The 15,804-nt window shown below is 41.0% G+C and overlaps 1 protein-coding gene across 2 annotated transcripts in view; it reads right to left on the bottom strand.

The window, feature by feature from the left end:
- Positions 1–4,414: 4,414 nt before the first annotated feature.
- Positions 4,415–15,804, bottom strand: part of Gys2 (glycogen synthase 2) — a 36,000-nt gene continuing 24,610 nt past the window's right edge. Inside the window, exons 12-17 of one of the 2 annotated variants that reach the window (XM_076568223.1) lie at positions 15,577–15,703; positions 10,639–10,734; positions 9,655–9,818; positions 8,543–8,623; positions 5,232–5,471; positions 4,415–4,640 (exon numbers count right to left, since the gene is read on the bottom strand). In XM_076568223.1, the coding sequence (XP_076424338.1) occupies positions 5,247–5,471; positions 8,543–8,623; positions 9,655–9,818; positions 10,639–10,734; positions 15,577–15,703 (693 nt within the window). In that variant the 3' untranslated portion in view covers positions 4,415–4,640; positions 5,232–5,246. Of the gene's footprint in view, positions 4,641–5,063; positions 5,472–8,542; positions 8,624–9,654; positions 9,819–10,638; positions 10,735–15,576; positions 15,704–15,804 lie in introns of those variants that run through there. The other variant, XM_076568222.1, reaches the window with a different exon arrangement.

Raw genomic sequence — 15,804 nt, forward strand, 5'->3', positions numbered from 1 at the left:
CTAGGCTGGAACACCATCAACTTCTTCTACTGCTTTGGGTTTACGTCACCCGTGTCTTCCGTAGGCTTAGATTGTATATGGCCATTAGAGTGCCTTGACTGGGAACTCAGAAATGTTTTCTTTTCCCTGTAGTCAGGCCCTGTCCGGATCCAGGCAGTTTGTTCTTCATCCCATCACCTTTTGCACTTGGGTGTCACTCAGCAACAATCCCCTCCCCCCCCTCCCGTCTCATCCCCAGTAAGAGAGAAGGTTTGGTAGGACAGGAAGGCGGACAGTGTATCTTTTTGTGACTCACCTAAAAGAGGTCAATTAAGGGGGGAGATGGGGAGAGAATGCCTGGTACAAAGCTCCCATGAAAACACGTATCATCTATTGCTGCTGAGACGGGGGACCCTCCATGATGCTGAAACCCTTGGAAGGTCTGTGAAGACCCAAGGCTGGGAGCCTCTTGGTGTTCCTAGGGGATCTAACTGAATCCCACTTAGACATTTGGACCTTAAAGTCACTGGCATTTAAACAGATGGTGATGGAGTTTGCCGGAGCCACACAAAGGTACAAACCAGTTTGAGGTGCCCTATTTTCTGTGGCTGAAAGAGACTTCATCATGACTTTACATTAAGGTACACCCCATGACATAAGTGTATTCCATATGCATGGATTTATCCATTTCCAAATCCAAATACATGTTCAGGCGCGCGCGCACACGCACACACACACACACACACACACACACACACACACACACCGTGGGAGGACTTGGGGGTGAGATCCCTACAACAAGCAAATTTACTTGGAATTACAGCATGATCACCATGATATTTTTTACCTAATCAATTCAGAGTCATTAAGTGCCCAAGTGACAAATATTGATTCTTATCCTCCCCAGCTTACAGCCATTACTTAGTAGCTACAGAATATCTTTATGTGAATATCTCTGTAATCTGAAATTTTAACTAAACTGTGTTAAGTAATCAAAACCATGTGTATATGTTTTGTCTGCTCAGTTCATAATTAAATAATAAAACTATATTCAAGCTAATGTACCATTGGCTTCTGCCAAAAACATCTAAGTACTAGAAACTGTGTGGCATTATCATAGACATTTGTCACTAGTCATGGCTTGACTTAAAAGTAGATTTACCAGAGAGTCCCATATCCAACTTACAGAGTTACTGAAGGGATATACCTGGGATGGATTGCCATTTAAATAGTTTCTTTGTTCCAAGGGTGCTTTTAACATCTAGTTCATGAAGTGGGTCTTCTCACAGCCGGCCAGTACAATCTTGAGTGTTTTGTGCTGTAATGTAGTTTTTAAAAGCTGTCTAAATGACCAGCCATTGAAGTGACCTCCATTATATTCCTCAAATGCTCTGTGTATAGAGGTGCTGGTTAATCACATGCTCCCTCTCTCCAGTTGATAAAACATTCCAACCCTCTTAGGATGTGGCTTTGCTAGGTTTTCATCACTGTAGAAGATTACCTGAGGCTTGGTAATTTGTAAAGAAAAAAGATCTATTTTGCTTCTGGGTTTGGAAGGCTGGAAGGTCTGGCATCCTCTGGTGGTTTGAAGAACCTAGTGCTGTTCACAGCCTGGGAGAAAAGTGGAAGGTAAGAGAGCACATGACAAAGAGGCAGAACAGGAGGAGAGGGCACATTTCAAAAGAACACATTCCAGTGTAATGGCCCGGTTCCTAAGCCTGCAAAGAACTGCATTGATCACTTTTCATGACCTAATCACTTATTAAAATTTTGTTTATAGTGGGAATTTAATGCAGGTTTTGTGCATGCTCAGTGTATGTTACTGAGCTTCACATCTAAGGGTTTTAACCTCATTTTAAAAGGCTCACCCTCCAACACTACTGCAATCGCAAGCAAATTCCAACATGGACAGATGGGAAGACGACTACTCAGCCAGGACAGGGTGTGTCTCAGTTCTCTTTATTTCTACTGTTGCACAAACTGAAATGAATAAGATCACAGATCAAAATTGTTTATGCTATGAGACTCGTGTTTTAAATTGGGAATTGCTGACATCAACACATGTACATGTACTGGACCATCTCCTCTGCAGGATTTCCAGCCACTTTCTGCACAATGCAGAATGTTCTTCTCATTTCATCCCACCTTGCCTTCAACCTTGACTCTTGGTTGTTCTCTGCATTTCTGGTAGATCTCTCCCCAAACCCCAACACCATCACAATCCTAAAAAAGGAAAGATAACGGCAAAAGGGTTCTGCCTTGTTCAGATCAGTGTCCATTCCACACCCCCTCTGCACTTGGTGGGAAGCTTAGAAATGGGTGAATTAATAAGCAGCTTTGAGTTTCATTGTTTATCTCGGCCTCAGGTAAAAGGAGAGTTGGCAATGCAACTCCATTCAGTTCAGTGTAGCAGGAATCTTAAAAGTTCTTATTAATAAAATCAAGCCTGAGCCAGGTATTGGGGTGAACTGGAAGATCAGAGAACCAGAACAAGCCACAGCTAGCTCACCTTGCCGGCTCCTCAGCTGGTCTTGTTTCCTCAGACTGGAAGCCTCTGAATCCTCATCCGAATGGCTCTCAGCTGAACTGCTGCTCGAAAGCCTGAAGCTTAACCAGCTAAAAGCTTAACCAGCCAAATGCTGCTAGTTTCTGGTCTCCATGCCTTATATATCTTTCTGCTTTCTACCATCACTCCCTGGGATTAAAGACTTGATTTCTGGGATTAAAGGCGTGAGTCACCATGTTTGGCTGTATCCTTGAACACATGGATTTCTGCCTCTGGAATGCTAGGATTAAAGGTGTGTGCTACCACTGCCTATCCTCTATGTTTAATATTGTGGCTTTTCTGTTCTCTGACCCCCAGATAAGTTTATTAGGGTACACAATATTTTGGGGAACACAATATCACCACAGTTCAGTCTTTCCAGTGCCTGATTCTTCTAGGAAGAGCTCATTTCTCATTCCATTTCATTCTTAAAATCACTGTGTGAAGATACAGCCATGTCACTATGTTACTTCATAGACAGTTGAGCTCCCCCTATGAGGCCTCTTTGGACTCCCTCAAGTAGAGTCCTCCTGTTGCCTTGAAAAACCATCAGCACAGCATTTGTAAGACCTATAATTCATAGCTTTGTGTGGAAAACCAGTTCTGTTCACCTTGGCTTTGCCATGGAAGGAGGGTGGTGGTTTCAGTTAGCTGGGACTGCTAAAACGAAATGTCCCACACCGGCAGTTTAACAAAAACAGATTTACCTCTTAGAATTCTGGAAGTGTCAGGTCAGCATGCTGGCAGAATGGATGTCTGGTGAGGGCTGCTTTCCTATAGGTGGCTCCTTGCTGTGGCTCCACCTCCATGTGAAAGGCAAGGCAACTCCCAGGGGCCTCTTGTCCTCCTCCTCTTCCTCTCCCTCCTTCCCACTTCTTCCTCCCTTCCTCTCCCTCTCTCCCTAGCTCCCTTCCTTCTTTCTTCTTTGTCTTTCTCTCCTTATTTTGGTACTGAGTATTGAGCCCAGAGCCCCATGCAACTGAACAGTCTACCTTTAAGCTACATCCCCAGCTGGGGGTCACACTTTTCTAAGTCACAAACTGTCACTTTTCTAAGTCACAAACTTCATTCTCAAAGACTATGCTCATGACCTAAACACCTTGCAAAGGCCATGATTCCTAATGTTCCTTCTTCCTGGTGTATAAAAAGGTGAACTCACAACCATCTTCTATGTTGGTTTGATTCATTGCTTGCATTCCTGCTTCTACCTTCTCTGTGGGGAAAGTGGTGCTGATGACAGCCTCCCCTTGTCTTCAGCCATGTGATGCGGTGCCTTTTTCACTGTTACTCTCAACAACCCAGCTCTAAGATCAACTCTTCTACAGAGCATTTTCAGAGCAAGGCCAACCGACATGTCAAACAAAATGATCACTATGCAGTGGATGGGACACAGTGAATGGCTACTCAGTTAAGAGAAAGAAACCAGGAGTAAATCTGGTTTTGGGTGTTAGCGTTTGGTCAATTTAGTTCATTACATTTGAAACATAACCTTGCTTATGTGCAGTCATTCAACTTCCCCTTAAACACATCACAGAATATGTTAGAGAAATCGTTCCCACATTGAAGTACATTTCTACTACTACTTAAAAATTAATTCTTTTTAAAGGATTCCTTTCAGCTGGGTGGTAGTGGCACATGCCTTTAATACCAGCACTCAGGGAGGCAGAGGCAGGAGTATCTCCATGAGCTCAAGGCCAGCCTGGTCTACAGAGGGAGTTTCTGGACATCCAGGACCACACAGAAAAAACTTGTCTCAAAGAAGGAAAAAGGAGAGAGATTCCTTTCAATATGTTAGCTACTATTCATGACAAGTACATCACATGTGTTATTTTGATGTCTGAAACATTTTAAGAAAGATATACCAAAGAAAATAAAATCCATAGTGACACATTTACTCATTTGGATTTGGCAATTTATTATCTATAAAAGATTGAAATTTCTGTTTAAACAACAAAAGCACTGTTACAATAAGGTGACACACAGTGATGGTAACATCTTACTAGCAATGATTTGGACACAAATTCTAGATAGCAGATGTCATGTAGTAAATATACATTGGTATATATCAGAATATGGTTTTGGGGTAGTTTGTTTTCTTGTGGATTTTGACAATCATCTGCAGAGCAAAATAGAAATTCATGGCTTTAATGCAAATGGCAAATGAATAACAAAGTCTTGTTTATCTAAAATATGTGAGTCATGCAATCATAGTTAAGATTAAATCTTTCCTGGTAGAGATTTGCTTGGAGTATAGAAGCTTCATAAATATTAATCAAAGGATTATGTTGATTATTTTTGTAAAAAAATAAGTAGCTAAAAATTTCTTGTCACTTATGTTAACCATTTTTTTTAATGTAAGGTCTTACTCTTTAACCCAGTCTGGCTTTGACATCATGGCAAGCCTCCTGCCCAAGCCTTCTGAGAGCTAAGATTATAGGTGTGAATCACCATTTCCAACAAATTAACCATCTTCAAAATGCCTCTAGTCCTGCCACTTTAAAAACTCTTCTTATCTTTAAATTTACAGGGAAAACAAGACTTAAAGATAAAAATATATGTTTTATTCAGAATTACAATGTTTTATTCAGAATTACAAAACTGTCATTCACTAAATCACCTCCTTTCTTAATGGGCAGAGAATATATTCCATTGTGATTTTCAGAGAAAGGAATCAAGAATTGTCACTCTCTCTGAGAATCATTCTTACTTTGTTCGCTCTGATTCAGCTCTTATATTCCCCATGAAGCTTTTTCTTCCCCTTTGGAACGTGGTTCAGAGAAAACGGTGACTTGATATTTAACCGATCCCTCTCAGCCTCTTCTTCCTCATCATATCTTTCATCCTCATCTCCTTCATCTTCCACGTCGCTGCTCTGAGGACTGGAGGTCTGAGATCCTGATGGAGAAGGTGGTACTGAGGAGGGCCTGGGATACCTAAACCCATCCGTCTGCCAAGGACAAATAAGACACAAATGTTAAAAAAGACTTCTAGCTTTTCTCTTTTTTGTTATTTTGTTTTGATTTTGAAACAGTCTGGCCTCAAACTCACAGAGATCCACTTGCCTCTGCCTCCAGAGTGCTGGGATTAAAGGGGCACACTACCACACCTGGGTGTTTTTCTCTTTTTAAATATAATAGTCTTTTAAGATTCAGTAACATTTGTGTGTATGTATGCACACAAGTGCATGCCATACTCATGATTTATCTTTTCCAAACTGGCTTAGGCTTAACATCATCCAAACACACCTGCAGGCACACACACACACACACACACACACACACACACACACACACACACACAGCTCACAGATAACCAGATGAGAACATCAGATTCCCTGGTGCTGAATTAATAGGCCATTACTCTATGAGGAATGCTGGGAACCGAACTCAGATCCTCTGAAAAAGCAGCAAGCACTCTTAACTGCTGAGCCACCTCTCTAGTCCTGACTTCTTGGTTTTCAATGACACCCACAGTACAGATGCTAATTTAATTGTTTTTAGGTAGTCTGCTGTGATCCTTCAGGAGCTCAAACATTTTGACTCTGTACTATCAACATTGAAATAGACTCATTAAACATGTGGTTATCTTTGATTAAGCACTAAAATATACCAAGTGCTATATATACTGTCTATAATAATTGTATATAATTATACACTGTATAATTTAATATTCTAACAATATCCTCATAAATTTGTTCTTCTTGCTTCCTCTCTGAGAAAGAGACAGAGAAAAAGCGAACGACTTGTTGGAAGCCACAGCATGTAAGTGGTATAGCAAAATTTAGTGTCATGTCTGTGACAACCCCAGGGTCTTTCTTTAATCTCAATGGCCACACACATTGCTCTGTCATCTTTTAGATGTTTTCAGAAAGTCCCAGGATGTCGGCAGGTAAATAGGCCACTAACAGACACCACTACAGAGAATTCTAATGGCTGGGTGACTTCATTGATTCCTGAGATTATACCAATCGCATCATTTTAGTTTGTGACGTTGTCCATCTACCTCAGAGTCACTGAGAAAGTTCACTTGACAAATGCATGCTGAGCACCAACTGTGCCTCATGAGTCACAATGCCACCAAAGGCACAGCTTGGAATGCATCACAACATCCCTGCTTTGCAGGATGCATGTGCTTGAAAAGCATTGGCCAATTTCATTTCAATCATTTTTGTACATTATTATGATGTTATACATGCATAGTCCTTTCAAGCTCCTGGTACTTTGCATAAAATCAAAAAAGGACCTGGAGCATGAATAGCCTACCATGGACCATGCTGCTAAAAAGGATGGACTCTCCCTTCCTCATCGACCATCAACTGCTGACAGTGTCCTCAGTTAAGGATGGGCCACATTCCTCTCCATGTAAAAAACTGACTAGTGCCTTCACCCCACGTGTATACTAATTGGACTCAATGAGTCAGAAGGAAGAGAAGGAAGAGGAGGAGAGGAAAACATAAAGTTGGAAGGAGTATGGGGGGGTGATCTAAATACATCTATGAAGGTATCAGGGATTTTTAAAAGAGCTGAGCCTACATTTAGGATATCAGACAGAGTAAGAGCTAAACATTCATTAATTGAATAAAATATAAATTGGTGAATGGAGCTGAGTTAGCAAGTGAAATGTGCACCTTTAGATAAGTGAGGCACCTAGCTCTCCCAATGATATTATGATAGACACAGAGGTTGGAGTGTGCAGAGGGGAAGTTTAGGGGACTCCTCCTGCCTCACATAGGGGTCAATTCTTCCTTCTACATCTCTTCCATCTGAGCTAGGTGGGTTAGTCATTGTAGTATTAAGTAAAATTGTTCTAGTAAAAATGATTCCTGCCTGAGACCCTTGATCAGAGTGTAGGATTTGAGAGGTTTGTGAATCTTTTTGATGGGGATGGATAGTTTTGCGGGGAGTGATAAAATTGATGACTCTCAACACTGAGAATATTGTGAAAAATTTGTGTACATTTGCTCAAAAGATAATTCTTCAAGACACAGAGCCCCTGAACGAAGTGTATCTTTTCTGTTTGTTTTTTTATTTTATTTTATTTTATTTTTTTTATTTAAGTCAGGCTTGTTCCATGTTGCTCATGTTGGTCTTACGCTCACAAATCCAAATGACCCTCGTGACTCAGCTTCCTGAGTAACTGGACTATACACACATGTCCCTAAGGTGATTTTATATACAATGGTGACTCAGATGTGTCCAACCTGCCATCCATGGGCTACATGAGGCCAAGGATGGCTGTGAATGTGGCAACACAAAACTGTAACCTTTTTTTTTTAAGTGTAAGATTTTCTTTGTGGTTGTTAAAAAAATGTTAACTTGACTGCACAGTTCTTGTGTGTACTTTGTACACAACAGCACAGTCTTGCAATATCAAAAGGTTGGACACACCTAGGTCTCATCTTCTTACTCTGAGGCTGTCCATGGGTGGATGCAAAGCTAAAAAAAAATGTAGTCCTTCAATCAGTATGTAGATTCCAGCAGGGACAAATCATGCTGAAAAGAAATGCCTGGATCTACACTGCTTTAAAGTGTGCCCTGTCCTCTCTCTTTAGAAGAGAGCACCTGTGAACTATGGTATTTCACTGACAGAGATGTCTAATTGGACGTTAGAAGAAAACTCCTGAGGGCCATGCTGAATGGAACATAACCACTCATAGGGTCCAATTCCTCCTCTGAGCTTGATTTGCTCTATTTCACTCTTGCCAAGTAGCCATTCTATATTTAAACACTTCCTTGGGTAGCAAATCTACCTCCTGTTAAATCAACCCACTCTATTGTTGAGCAACTCTCAGAAGAACGAGAGCCTGTAACGCCTCCCAAGCATCAAGGCAGAGAGAGTTGTAATGAAGAGATACCTTTCTGATGGTGTGAATCAGCCAAGACTTGTGTACCTCTAATCTTCACTTTGATTCAACACCATAAAAGGAATACTACCAGCATATTTAGGTACTTACAGGTTCAAAGGTCTTGTTAGAAATGCCATTTTTTAAAGAAAGCAAACAATGCGTTAAATATTTACCGTCGGAGGTGAGATGGGCTCCAGATGGAATTTATCTGGAAAAGCTCTGCTTAGAGTCAGGTGTCTGGCATGCTGGTAATACTGCCAAGACAAAGCCAATTCGCATGTTATAAACACATTAGTTATTTTGATAACCAAGTAAGGATATAAGGTCCTATTTTCCTAAGCCTGAAAAACCTATCTCCATATTAACTGATATGTAAAACTGTACTTACTGTGCACTATTTTACCATATCAGACATTGTGTTGACCAATAGCTAGCTGTATATTTGAAGTTGGAGAATCTATGTGTATATTTGTGAATAAAGAAATGACCATCTATAGTTCTGTTACTTGTCAATATACATGCCCAGAAATACCACAAAACATTGGGGGAGATCAGCTGTGTTGGCCATGCTGAGTTCAAGATTGAATATAAACATAACTGAAAATTGCTTTCATTCTTTAATATCTAGAGATTTTGGACAGTAATCTTGCCCAGACCTAGGTAAGGAACAGAACTTCTAAGGCCCTGGCCTTCTTGTACTTGGTTCAAATGAGGTAGTGGTATTAAACGACTTAGGTCATGCTGATCACCAGCATTATTGGATGTAGATACTCAGCACATGGCTGCACCAATTCTTGACCAGGAGAATTCAATAATATGCAAAAATCACATTTCAGGAAAGCTAAGGTACTTCGTCTATTATTGAATCACCCAGTTTTAAGATATGTGGACACCTATGGCACAAGTGAATGGAGGCATGCCTGTAGTTGTTGCCTTCATAGATAGTGTCTGTTCTACCCTGCATTGTTGAAGAATATGATTGCATTATCTGTGGAATGAAAAACAAGGTCTTTCCTCTTGCATTTTCTCAACCCCACAAAGCATTTCTACATGCCTGTTATGCATCAAGCTAAGCACATGCCAGGTTCAGCTACATCCTAATAGGCTTGGACTTGAGTTTATAACTTTGAGGACTCACATTCAGTTAAAAAGTACAGGGACACATCCCTGAGATTTCAGCACTGGTGGTACTGAGTTGATTTTACAGATTGTGACTAAAGGCAAAGTTTTCTTTGTGCAAGGTGATCTCAACATGCTCCTCCTAGCTCCTGAGGAGCTTGCTTACTCTGCCTAGGTATCTCCAGTCCAGAAGATCTGAGAGCCTCTCTGTGCGGTTCCTCTGGATGATTCTTTGACGGCGCGACTGTTTGCAAAACCCGTAAAGAAACTGAGTCAGCTGATTGCAAGAATCATCTGGAGATCGGAAGCGCCTGTCAACAATGTAAATACCTGGAGAACACACACACAAATCAAAACACAACTTGCAACTTATTACCTAGGTTCCAGCAAAGACCACAGCCAGCCCATCATCAGTATCTGCCTAAGCTACCACCCTCACTTTATCTTCCCCCTTCTAAGGTTGTATGTTTTCTATGAACTTCTAGTTATTAAAAACCATCCTCAACCCTGCCAACAAAGATGATCTTACCTTAAAAAAGGTATCTAGCCAGCAGGCCAGCGATTCTCTAGAAATTGTTACTAACCAGAAACACCAGGTGGGACCTATATTAGCTCCCTCCTCCCCGACTCGGCGTTCCCGCTTACAACCTCACCAAGAAGCACCAGAGGAGAGCTGCCTCCTGCAGGCTAAATTGCTAAGGCGTAGGCAGAGAACCCATCCTGGTCAAACTTTCTTGTTGCTAGGCAACATGAACAGACACACAGTGAAATGCAAATTGTCCTACAGTCTTTAAAAAGTGATTTTTTTTCTACCTTGACATGGATCTTTAAAAGAATAAACGTGTTCTCTATAGAGTGACCAATATGAATACTCCAAGGCCATAGCTACTGTATTATTGCTCTTAGGACTTAAGGGGAAAAAATTCTATCACCATCATCAAAAAATAAGTTAAAGGCAAAGTTTGCCCAAATTCCATCCTTTTGCAATTCTTCTTGGGAGCAATATATTCAGTATTAAGAATATTCTTTCCTATGGACCCCTACTTAAATCTACTTTTAATTAGATGAGAAATACAAACTTCAGTTTCATTTCAGGACAGCTTTAGCATTAGGGCCTCAGGAGGATACAATGGGAAAAAAAAAATCTCACCATATGCAGTAGGGTCAGCCACATGCTCCTGCATGAAACAGCCAAAGCCAGAGAGGTTTGTTGTCACACTTGGGATGCCCATCACCGTGCACTCAGCTGCCAGGGAATGGACAAAGAATGAGCTTCAGACCCACTCTCAATTCTCACATTCATGTGCAGGAGAAAAAGTCCTGTTTGCCTAGTGGTAGATTGTTACTTCCTGCCGGGCATGGTATAACCCTTTATATGCGGTCATAACATAGGCAATCTTTGCAGCCATCCATGAAGTGATGCTGACATCATCCCTCTCTGGCAGGTGAAGACATTAAAGCATGAGGAGTTGAGGTAACTTAGCCTCTTCATAGAATCAGGGGATATGAGAGAGCTGGGCTTGAAGTGAGACATCCAGTCCTAGAGTTCTTGCTGGGACCTGCTGCTCTCTACTGCCCGAGCCCAGCTGCCTGTTTGCTGGTTTAGTTTTGTTCCATTCTGTGCTTGTGACTCTGCTTGGCAACTTTATGGAGTATGGTGTGTGCTCGGACACAGCCAAGTTCTCCTCTACTAGAATCTTCTCTGCACACATCCCTGCTACTCTCTTAAGGGTGCAGGGAATTCGTGGTCTCTTTCAGTCTTCCCTCACCTTTTAATAAAACCTGCTTCCCACAAAATATCTGAGCTATCTCTGAAAATACCTTTCAAAGATAGTTACATTTTTTCTTTGTTCATTTGTGAGTGTGTGAACCTGTGTGTACATTCATGTGGATGCCCAAGGCTGATGCCAAGGAAATTTCCCCAATTGCTCTTTGCTCTTCCACCTTTCATTTAGTCAAGGTCTCTCAATGAAACCCAGAACTGGTATAGCTGGCCAGCTTGCGCTGGGACCCACTTCCTATTTCCTCTGAGGCTGGAATTATAAGCTATTGCCACTTCCATGAGGCATTTGGTGGGTTTGGGGCATCTGAATGCTGGTCCTCATGCCAACATGTCAAGCCCTTTATCTCTTGAGCCATTTCCTGATCCCAACATCTACACTTTAAACAAGTAATATACATGCATTTGACTAGGGCAATATTCTTGGTTCTTGAGTGGAGATGTGTATAAAAGTTGTTCCATTACTCATGGTGGAGTTCAGCTTAGATCACGGCTTTGTCTCCTCTGCTTGTGAGTGTTTCCTCTTGGCTTAGTTATTCAGCTACATGGCAGTGTTTCTGACTTTCAGGGAGGTGTCAGAAGGAGTGTGGGTGGGCATTACCAACTTCTTTGAAATCTAATGACATTTTTGGAACTCCTCCTGGGAACAATTCATATACCTACATATACACAAAATTTTGCCGAAAATGTCATGGGATTTCATTCTCACTAAATAATTCACTAATATATTTTGTAGTAAAAGCCAGGAAACCATGAAAGCTCAATGTATGTCCCTTGAGTGAATTTAATAAAATAAGTGTTTTTTGGACGTTCTAAAAGCTCAGTGCTGGTGTCTTAGCTTGCTATCTATTGTTGTCCTAAACACCATGACATGAGCAATTTGGGAAGGAAAGGGTTTATTTCACCTTACATCTCACAGTCCATCCTGAAGGGGAGTCAAGGCAGAAACTCAGGAAGGCACCTGAAGGCAGGAGCTGATGCAGAGGCCACGGAGCAACACTGCTTACTGGCTTGTTCCCCGTGGCTTCCTCAGCTTCCTCTCTTATACAAGCCAGGCCCAGCTGCCCAGGAGTGCACCACCCACAGCGGATCCTCCCACATCAGTCATTAATCAAGAAAATTCCACACAGATTTGCTGACAAGCCAAGCTGAGGAGACATTCTCTCAAGTAAGGTTTCCTCTCCCCAAATAATTAGCTTGTTTCAAGCTGAAAAAAATTAACCACCATATTTTTGTTATAAAAACAAATTTGAGATTATGTAATACAAGAAGACTAAATCTCTACCACAGGAAGACTTGTTTTTCTTCCAGTATCCACGTAGAGGGTGACTGTCTTTGGTGTTCTGGATATGAGGTGGCCCCATAGACTCGTGTGTTGGGACAGCTGGCGGTGCTAACTGGGAAAGCAATGAAACCTTTAGGAGGTGGAGTCTTATTAGAGGAGAGCTTTGGGGATTGACAGTCTCTCTCTGCCACCTGTTCACTCTCTTCTTCCTGAGTTCAGACGCAGCCCTCTGCTCCTGCTTCCATGCCTTTAATTGCTGCTGCCATCTTCCTGTCATGATAGACTATACGCCACTGGAACCATAAGCCCTGCAAATGCCTTCTTCCTTAAGCTGTTTTTGTTGTTGTTTTAGGTTTTTCATTTGTATGTTTGTGTGTCAGGGTATTTTATCAAAGCAACAGAAAAAAAAAAAAAACCCTAACCTTCTTATTTTGGTAAATTTAAAAGGACAGAAAAACTCATGGGCTGTGTTAACACAAAGTCCATAACTTCTTCCTTCCCTCTTCTCATAACTTCTTTGTCCTTTATCTTAAAACATTAGATAAATCTTTGATATACTTGGGGTCCCATAAATGAAGTTCTGGGAACCTGGAGAGATGGCTCCATAGTTAAGAGCATTGGCTGCTCTTGCAGAGGACCCAGGTTGGTAGCTCACAATCCTCTGTAACTCCAGTCCCAGGGGATCCAATGCCTCTCTGGCCTCTGTGAGCACTGCATGCTTGTGGTGCACAGGTACCCATGCAGGTAAAACACTCATACACTTAAAATAAAAGTAAAACGCCTTAAATAAAAGATGATTTGCTGGGCCATGGTGGCATATACTTTTAATCTCAGCGCTTGAAAGGCAGAGGCAGGTGGATCTATGTGAGTTGGAGGACAGTCTGGGCTATAAAGTGAGTTCCAGGACAGCCAGAGCTGTTACACAGAGAAACCCTGTTTCGAAAAACCAAACAACAAAAGCAACAACAAAAAACCCATTCAGTGGAAAGGCAGCTGTTAGATTTCTAACAGTCTTTGAATTAATGGGAGTGTCTTCCCAGTCCCTCAGTCATTCATGAATTTGGCTTTTTCCTCCTCTGTCCACACTAGGTCTCCCTACATGGAAACTGGGAACAGGGATGGATAACAAGTGTTCTGCTCATCAGCAAAATGTGTGTTTTGTTTAATACTTTATTAAATATGTGATTGAAACATTTTTGTGGACATTTCCTAAGAAGGAAAACTGTTTTCAAAAATGTAGAATTGACACTAGTAGTAAGTTTTGGAACTACAAGGGAGAAAGAACTATATAGATGCATTGTTATATCAAACTTTTAAGAAGTAGTCATATTTTGTCTGTTAAAGTTTTTTTTTCCTTTTTTTTTAAGACAGTGTTTCTCTTTGTAGTTTTGGAGCCTTTCCTGGATCTTGCTCTGTAGCCCAGGCTGGCTTCAAACGCACAGAGATCCACCTGCTTCTGCCTCCCGAGTGCTGGGATTAAAGGTGTGCACCACCACTGGCCAGCCCCGGTTAAAGTTTTAATAATTTTCTACTGCTAAATAATTACATGGATGGAAGGTAGAAATTCTGGGTGCAAAATCACCTAAAACATAAAATTCTAATGAAGAAAAAAGGGAAAATTAAAAAGCAAATCCTTTGAAGTCTGGTTATTCCAATACTATGAAATCCTTGTGTTGTAGTTTGATAAAATTGAAACAATAGATCAGAACAGTACCAGCTGCAGAGCCCTATACTGCTCCTGTTCTGAGGGCTACAGTGTTCTCTCCTCATAGAATTCTAGATACTGTATTTAAATCCTAGAATGAAAATATAGACATAGGGACGGGGGAGATGGCTCAGTGGTTAAGAGCACACGCTGCTCTTGCAGAGGACCTGGGTTCAGTTCCCAGCATCTACATCGTGGCTCACAATCATCTATAATTCCAGTTCCAGGAGATCTGATATCCTCTTCTGGCCCCTGAAGGCATTGCATGCATATGGTATGCACATACATGCATATAGCCAAAACATGTACACATGAAAAAATGTAAATATATAGACATTATGAATGTTCTTCTCTTTAATAACCCAACCTAATACTTCCCCTTTACCTGGCCTCTGCTGTCCCTTGAGCTGTAGGTCAACAACAACAACAAAAATTAGCATTTTGTTTTAAAATAAATGGAATTTACCTAGATCAGGAAGGGTATTTTTTATTACCAACAAGACATAGGAAAGCTATTTCTATCCTTTATGCTGAAATGCAGGCAAACCGTTTGCTTTTTATTTATTATTTAGTTAGTTGTGCTGGGAACTGGAGGGTCGGCCTTGTAGATTCTAAGCATATGTTCCACCACTGAGCTACACTTCTAACCCATTTCTCTTTTTATAAGATGCTTCAGTACAAATGCAAATTCATCACTCTTGTTGCTACTGGTAACCATACCACTTAGGGACCAGAGGAGAAAATGATAAATAAACAGAGTTGGCAGCATTTCTGAATATATGATGGCATTAGCTGTAATACCTTACCCACCACTAAACACAATGCTTTCTTAATACTACCCATGTTTTCAGGGCCAACTTTTGTTTTACAAAATCCAATTAAAAATGTTATCTGCATTCTTCTGAAATAGCTTTTAAAGAACTATATTGGAAGACTAACAATTTTTCATACTAGCTCTGTCTATTTAGTTTATACTTCACATTAATGAGATCTACAGAGATAGCCTAAGAGTATAATACAATCCTCATAAAACATTATCTTCCTCTTTGGAATACAATGAGGCAATGGGCTTGACCCACTCAGGAGGCAGCAAACCCCACTGTAGCACAGTCTCATAGGTTTTGTCTCTATTCTTAGGTTAGGCTCTGCAAAGCATAAAACTGATGCCTGAATGGAGCCAACCCAAATCATTTTTTAAAGGAACTGAGAACGCAAAGCCTCAGCAGAGATTTCCCGTCAACTTTAACATTGCACACACACACTTGAAATAACTTGCAACCAAATCAGAATCTGTCCGTAATCCACACATATCACATACCTGGAGTGTAACCCCAAGGTTCATAGTATGATGGAAACACCCCTAGGTGACAACCCCGGACAAACTCTTCATAATCCATGGGTAGTAGGGGGCTGGTGGAGGACAGAAATTCTGGATGTAAAATCACCTAAAAGAGAAAGTTCTAATGAAGAAAACAAAACAAAACAAAACAAAACAAAACAAAAAAACACTCTACACTTTATTTCAATCCTGGAGGATCCATGTGTT

Source organism: Peromyscus maniculatus, chromosome 3 (assembly GCF_049852395.1).
Source record: "Peromyscus maniculatus bairdii isolate BWxNUB_F1_BW_parent chromosome 3, HU_Pman_BW_mat_3.1, whole genome shotgun sequence".
In the NCBI taxonomy this organism is placed as follows: Eukaryota; Metazoa; Chordata; class Mammalia; order Rodentia; family Cricetidae; genus Peromyscus; species Peromyscus maniculatus.